General features: G+C 39.0%; 3 protein-coding genes across 4 annotated transcripts in view; 2 read left to right on the forward strand and 1 right to left on the reverse strand.

The window, feature by feature from the left end:
• actl6a (actin-like 6A) overlaps nucleotides 1–997 on the reverse strand; it is a 14,034-nt gene extending 13,037 nt beyond the window's left edge. Inside the window, exon 1 of the mRNA XM_015055802.1 lies at nucleotides 841–997. Within this exon, the coding sequence (XP_014911288.1) occupies nucleotides 841–865 (25 nt within the window). The 5' untranslated portion in view covers nucleotides 866–997. The remainder of the gene's footprint in view (nucleotides 1–840) is intronic.
• Nucleotides 998–1,020: 23 nt separating this feature from the next.
• aldh7a1 (aldehyde dehydrogenase 7 family, member A1) lies at nucleotides 1,021–4,312 on the forward strand. 2 transcript variants are annotated; one of them, XM_015055801.1, is made up of 3 exons: nucleotides 1,027–1,115; nucleotides 2,090–2,122; nucleotides 2,228–4,312. In XM_015055801.1, the coding sequence occupies exon 3, from the start codon at nucleotides 2,233–2,235 to the stop codon at nucleotides 3,859–3,861; it is 1,629 nt and encodes a 542-aa protein (XP_014911287.1). In that variant the 5' UTR covers nucleotides 1,027–1,115; nucleotides 2,090–2,122; nucleotides 2,228–2,232; the 3' UTR covers nucleotides 3,862–4,312. The 2 variants fall into 2 exon arrangements, with proteins under 2 accessions (XP_014911286.1, XP_014911287.1); XM_015055800.1 differs by lacking the exon at nucleotides 2,090–2,122 and having other exon boundaries at nucleotides 1,021–1,115.
• Nucleotides 4,313–5,357: 1,045 nt separating this feature from the next.
• Nucleotides 5,358–6,512, forward strand: part of LOC106961796 (guanine nucleotide-binding protein subunit beta-4) — a 21,588-nt gene continuing 20,433 nt past the window's right edge. Inside the window, exon 1 of the mRNA XM_015055809.1 lies at nucleotides 5,358–5,508. The gene's annotated coding sequence lies outside the window, so the exon portion shown is untranslated. The remainder of the gene's footprint in view (nucleotides 5,509–6,512) is intronic.

The following is a 6,512-nucleotide window of genomic DNA, read 5'->3' on the forward strand; positions in this document are numbered from 1 at the left end:
ACATTAGCAAAAAGCATTCATTATCTGTCTTCATTTAATAGTGATTTTTTTGTTTACAACATAAACAATAAGACTTCCTGATATACAACCCTAATGCCAACACATTTAATCAAACTATTTTGTTTTTATATGTACAGTAAAATCAAATAAGATTATAATCTGTTAGATTTCAGTGTTGTATAGGTCACCAGTTATTTAAATGTACATTCAATGGCTTATAAGTAAAACAAAACAGATTTTATTATACTGTTACGTTTAGTGCAACGTTTCTCCTAATTATTTGTCAAAACAAATTAAATTAATGGTTTATGCTGGGAAAGTAATATTATTTTGATAAAGACAAGACGAGTGACTGATAAACTAACTTTATGTGTATTTTTAACAGACAGTTCGGGTTACTAATGAACGAAATGACAGTGAGAACATTTAAATTAGGTGTTCAAATTATTGAAAAGAGGACTTTAACGTTATCTCCGTAATAGGGTTTATCATTCCAAGTCAATAACGGCGAAACAATATGTTATAGCTGATGCTTTTATCACATAGATAAAGGGATGCATCGGAAAGCACACTTCCATTCATTTCCTTTTAGCAACTATGGTTAGTCGTATGATCGAAACATAAACAAGGCTGCAAACACAACATAGTGTGTCCAAATGATATTGTAGTCCTGATATATTTAAACCAGAGACTATAAATACAAAAAACAACGCATATTTAGTCTTCCATTGAGCTGAGCGTTAGCGCATCTAGCTAACTGTAAGCCTAGCTAATGCTAGTGCGAGACGCATCAACTTGTTCTAAAGTTTAGCTCCATTTCAATCAAAAGCTTTTACTTACCGCCTCCATACACTCCACCACTCATTGTGCAAAGTGTCTTAACGAACGATATTTCAAAATCGAAGCTACTGGACTAGAAATAAATCCTTCAATGTTCAATCACAACAAAAGCTATCTGCTAGCATGTAGCATCGATCGCTCTGACAAAGCAGGCGCCACTGTGCGTCGGACCAGCCGTCCAATCAGAATTCAGCACAACCGTGGTGCTTCCGTTAAGAGACTGTGAGTACTTCCCTGTTCTGGAGTGGACGTGGCCTAGTCGACTTCATATCAACGTGAGTAAAAAGCTAATAACAAACAACATTAACTTGATTTTTAGGGAATAAGTCGATGTGCAAATGTTTCATGTGCAGGACTTGTGGCAATACAGCGAAGTTAGAGTTTGTTAACCTGGAGACCTTTGAGTCCACGCTATACTATGAACTCGCCTCATGGCGCATAAGCATCAAGTCAACAACACACGTTGGAGTGTAAGACGCACAAATTGCAGCGTTATCTTGCAGTTAAAGGTTGCAGTTAAGAGGTAACTCCTTCACTTGTTCAATAGCATAAATGTCTTCGTGTCAAAGACTACATTTGTTGTAGTCTTGGTACATGTTGGATTAGGTTGAGTAATTAACCATAAAAAAACAGGTACGGTTCTATAACCCCGTAAGAGGTTTCTGACAAAGAAAGAGGAATTTTGCAAATATGATCATGCAAACTCTTAAATAAAAATATTTAAAACTACCATGTTCTAAAAAAATGTGTCACTTTGCTGCACAAGTGACAAGTGGTATAAAAGTAGTAAAATTAATTACATTACATTAATTTTAATGTACTTTTAAACCAGCATAGCATCTTTAGACATATGATATAAGTGGAAAATATACTGACAATATACAAACATTATTGCACTTGAGTCTTAGGAAAGTCTGGTTTCCAATGGAAGTTAGATCTGCACAATTTACTGCACAGCAGTAACATTGTATCTGCAGAGAAAGTGTGTAATTTTAGTGGATTTCTCATCCTTTGCTTTCCAATAATATTCGGCTTGTTTGATGGATTTTTACTGTCATTTATTCACCTGATCTAGATTTTGGTGACTGATATTTTAATGCTTAACAAGATTTGTGAGATTGTTGTAATCATGGAAAAAGAGTTTTAAAATAAAATGTTGCTACTTGTAATTTTATTGTGACATGGCAAACATTGTCTGATGCTTTTTTAAAAAATATGTATACATTTTAACCTTAACTTTCAATTTTAGGATTTCAGAGGCATAGGTTTTCTTTTGGATGTTGTGAGTTAAATCATAACCTTATACATTGATTGTTTTCATAGATGATTTACTTCTGAATGCCATCTGACATGTTAAATTAATTTTTAACTCTGATCTTGTTTTCAGCATCCATGCAGCGCTGCTTCACTCTGACCCTTGCCCGGCACAGCAGGCTACTTTTAAGAAATAAATTTGCATCTGTTCGCTGCCACCAGTCAGCAGCCATGTCGAGTCTCCTCATCAACCAACCCCAATATTCGTGGCTAAAGGAGCTGGGTTTGTCTGAGGACAACCTGGGTGTTTATAATGGGAGCTGGGGAGGCAGCGGGGAAGTGGTCACGTCCTACTGCCCTGCCAACAATGAGCCTATAGCCAGAGTTACTCAGGCTACTATGGCAGAGTATGAAGCAACTGTTCAGAAGGCGAGGGAGGCCTGGAAGGTGTGGGCAGATATTCCTGCTCCAAAAAGAGGGGAGATTGTCAGACAGATAGGGGATGCATTAAGAAAGAAAATCACAACTCTTGGAAGTTTAGTTTCTCTGGAGATGGGTAAGATCTTTGTTGAAGGAGTGGGAGAAGTTCAAGAGTACGTTGACGTCTGTGATTACGCTGTCGGTCTGTCAAGAATGATCGGTGGGCCCATCCTTCCCTCTGAAAGACCCGGACATGCTCTTCTGGAGCAGTGGAACCCTGTCGGGCTCGTCGGCATAATCACCGCCTTTAACTTCCCTGTGGCTGTTTACGGCTGGAACAATGCTATTGCGATGACCTGTGGCAACGTCTGCCTTTGGAAAGGTGCCCCAACCACCCCTCTCACCAGTGTCGCAGTTACCAAAATAGTGGCTGAGGTGCTAGAACAAAACAATCTGCCTGGAGCCATCTGCTCATTGACCTGTGGTGGCGCAGATATTGGTACTGCCATGGCAAAGGATGAACATGTGGATCTCCTGTCGTTCACTGGCAGTACCCACGTTGGCAAGCTTGTGGCCATGATGGTGCAGGAAAGGTTTGGACGCAAGCTGTTGGAGCTCGGTGGGAACAACGCCATTATTGTGTTTGAGGATGCAGACCTGAACCTTGTGGTTCCCTCTGCGGTCTTTGCTTCTGTAGGAACTGCTGGCCAACGTTGCACCACAACCAGGAGGCTGATGCTCCATGAGAGCATCCATGACACGGTGGTTGAGAGGATATCTAAGGCCTACAAACAAGTTCGGATTGGAGACCCTTGGGACCCAAAAACTCTCTATGGCCCTCTGCATACCAAACAAGCTGTGGAGCAGTATCTGGCTGCCATTGAGCAGGCCAAGCAGCAGGGGGGTACCGTTGTTTGTGGTGGAAAAGTGATGGATCGTCCTGGAAACTATGTGGAACCCACTATCATTACAGGTCTGCCTCATGACTCACCCATTGTCCACACCGAAACCTTCGTCCCCATCTTGTATGTCCTGAAGTTCAAGACGGAAGAAGAGGCATTTGCCTGGAACAACGAGGTCAAGCAGGGTCTGTCGAGCAGCATCTTCACCAAAGATATGGGCAGAGTTTTCCGCTGGATGGGTCCCAAAGGGTCTGACTGTGGCATTGTGAACGTCAACATTCCCACAAGCGGAGCCGAGATCGGAGGAGCGTTTGGTGGTGAGAAGCACACTGGTGGTGGAAGAGAATCAGGCAGTGATTCCTGGAAGCAGTACATGAGGCGCTCAACGTGCACAATAAACTACAGCAAGGATCTTCCTCTGGCTCAGGGCATCAAGTTTGAGTGAAGCCGTCAAGTTAATTTTAGTAACACTAAATTTATGTCGTTTTCACGGTAACTACTGTGAAACAATTGTCTTTGAATTTAGAAAAGTCTGTGTACATTAACTAAAACTTAAGAATAATTTTAGAGCAGTATTTAGCTGTGAATTATGATATAAATTTTGATAATTTGTCAGTTAAAGGTCAAACGCTGTTCTCAGAAAGTGTTCATGTGCACTTTTTCTACAAGCACTTAAATGTCACCCTGGTAACTGAATGACTGTATCAGATTCTTTATACTGTAAACAAAAAAACTGAAAAATCAACTATTATGGAAGAATAATGTCTGGACCTTAAAGAGCTTGTGATTGGTTAATGAACGTAGTGAACAAAAAACTTGCTGTTTGGTCTATGTACAATATACGATGCATTAAAAAAAGCTATTGAAAAAAACCTTAATAAAAAAAGTTTGGGATGTAAATGTGGTTTCTGTGCTTCTTTTAAGTTTTAAAATGACATCAAACTAAAAACTAGCATTGGCGTGGCCTTGTTTAACTATGCTTCAATTTATTTCTTAGTATTAAGTGTCATTCAGTAGTGAAACTTGCATCTGTTGAAGTCTTATTATAGTAGAGAGGAAATAATTTGCTTTATATTGAAATTAGGTTTACAGTTTAAACCTTTGTTCTACAATTACCTGCAAAATTGCCCCAAAAACCTCTCTTTAAGGAACACTTTGCTGCAAACCATAGACATTTTAGACTCTGCTTTTTTTCTGAGGTTGGTTAGCAGAAATATAGTCTTTCCTTTATTATTTTTACCCCATAAATAGATTTTTAACACACTCCTAAAGGTACTACATGTTCAGAATACAAGTAGTACTTGCATCCTGAGCAAGGTCCTACTTGGTGCTTCTCTCCACCTGAGGTGCAGGAGAGAAGTACATTTACAATGTACTTTTTAAATTCCCATTTAGGTGGCATATTACAATGTGACACCTGTTGCAGCCAAAGATGTGTACTACCAGAGGCAAACCAAGTTAAAATCTGTCTTGTGTCCCAATGGGAAATCTGCAATGCAGACTGAAACGGGACCAATATCAGTCACAGTTATTGACTGATTTCAATAATCAAATCAAAAGGAAATAATTTACATATAGCTGGTCTATATGTAAACCTTTATAGCTGACATAAAGGTGAAATTCAGTTCAAAGTACATTCAATGATTTTGCTTTGGCTTATAGCATTTGGTACATTTTGCTTGTGATCATGAACGTTTTGTAATCTTGAAGATAAAAAATCATAATGTTAATTTAGCAAGTTGGCTGTACTAAGTTTTTAGAAGAAATATATTTAAGTCTGTATTTGTGAGGTAATATTACATAGAACTGATGAAATCAGCTCTGTCTCTTTAATAAAAATACTACTCCAGCTCCACTCCCTCATGCCCCACTTCCCACCCCCAGTTTGCTCACCCTCCCACTCAGCTGCTCTCCACTCATACTCCAGCTCTGCTTTTACTCTCCATTTATTTATGACCTCTCCCAGCAGCATCCACTCCACTCACAGCTGAAAAGAAGAAGCGAAACCACAGCACTGTGTGCGACTCACAGTCCATGTCATTCAGGACATATGCAGTCCACTTCCTCTGCGTCTCATCTTCTCTGCAAAAAGGTAGAAAAGCCTCAACTATTTTTGAAATATCTTGGTTTTCTTTTCTGCACAGTAGCAGTGTGAATGACATTTTAGTCATCTCGTCTGTACTGCCACAGCTTCGAAAAATACATTTTTCTAAAATATGCTGTCGTAAAACCATTGAATTAAAACTGAGACGTGTTGAGCTTAAACAATTGCCAATATGAGCTCTAGTTGTTATAGGAAAGATTGTCCAATTACTTGATTTATCTGGTGTGAAGGCTTGTGTTTGGCTTTCAGGTAGTTAAGAGGTAATACGCTGATTTTATCCCATGTCCACAACCTGTGGTGCACCAAAATGTCAAGCAAAAATAATTATGAGTTCATGGTAATAAATTAATGATCATCTCATAGTGGTGCAGCAGTGATGGGAGGCATTTGAAAATGGTGGCATTAGCACACCAGGGTTGTTCCTCACTTCCTCTAATTTTTCCCCCTCTGTGCGCAAGTTGTAAAATTCACTTTTTTGGAAACAGACCCTCTTATGCTTTGTGTTGGCTGTTGACCTGTGATTTTTACAGAAGCATCTGGGATTCCCCTTGCATGAAATAATCTCACTTCTTCACTTTGTTCATTTCCTCTGCAGCTTCTTGTACAAAAAAAAAAAAATTCCATCTTCGCTTCACTGACTCCTTCCAAGTTGTAACATGAGGCATTTTAGAAGAAACACTGGGAAGTTGTAATGGATTTTATTTGTGAAAAAATATTTTTCCTGTGTGTTAAAAAAAAAGTCTTAATCACAAGGGCTAATTTTCTTTCACACATACACTCAAGCTTCATCAACTTGAGGCCTAAAAGTACTTGAAAAAAGCTGACTTTATTTGTGAAACAAGGAGGTTTGCTTCTATGACCCTCCCATACACAATCAAATTATAGAAGAACTAAACCTATAGTCTTCGTAGAATAATTCGTACTTTATTTTGTTTTTTAATTTATTCAACCAATCTCCCTTCAAGAGTCTCAATTTGGACAGAGAAAGCACA

The sequence above is a fragment of the Poecilia latipinna genome, unplaced genomic scaffold, assembly GCF_001443285.1.
Source record: "Poecilia latipinna isolate Pla-1442-1.1 unplaced genomic scaffold, P_latipinna-1.0 Scaffold1336, whole genome shotgun sequence".
Lineage (NCBI taxonomy): Eukaryota > Metazoa > Chordata > Actinopteri > Cyprinodontiformes > Poeciliidae > Poecilia > Poecilia latipinna.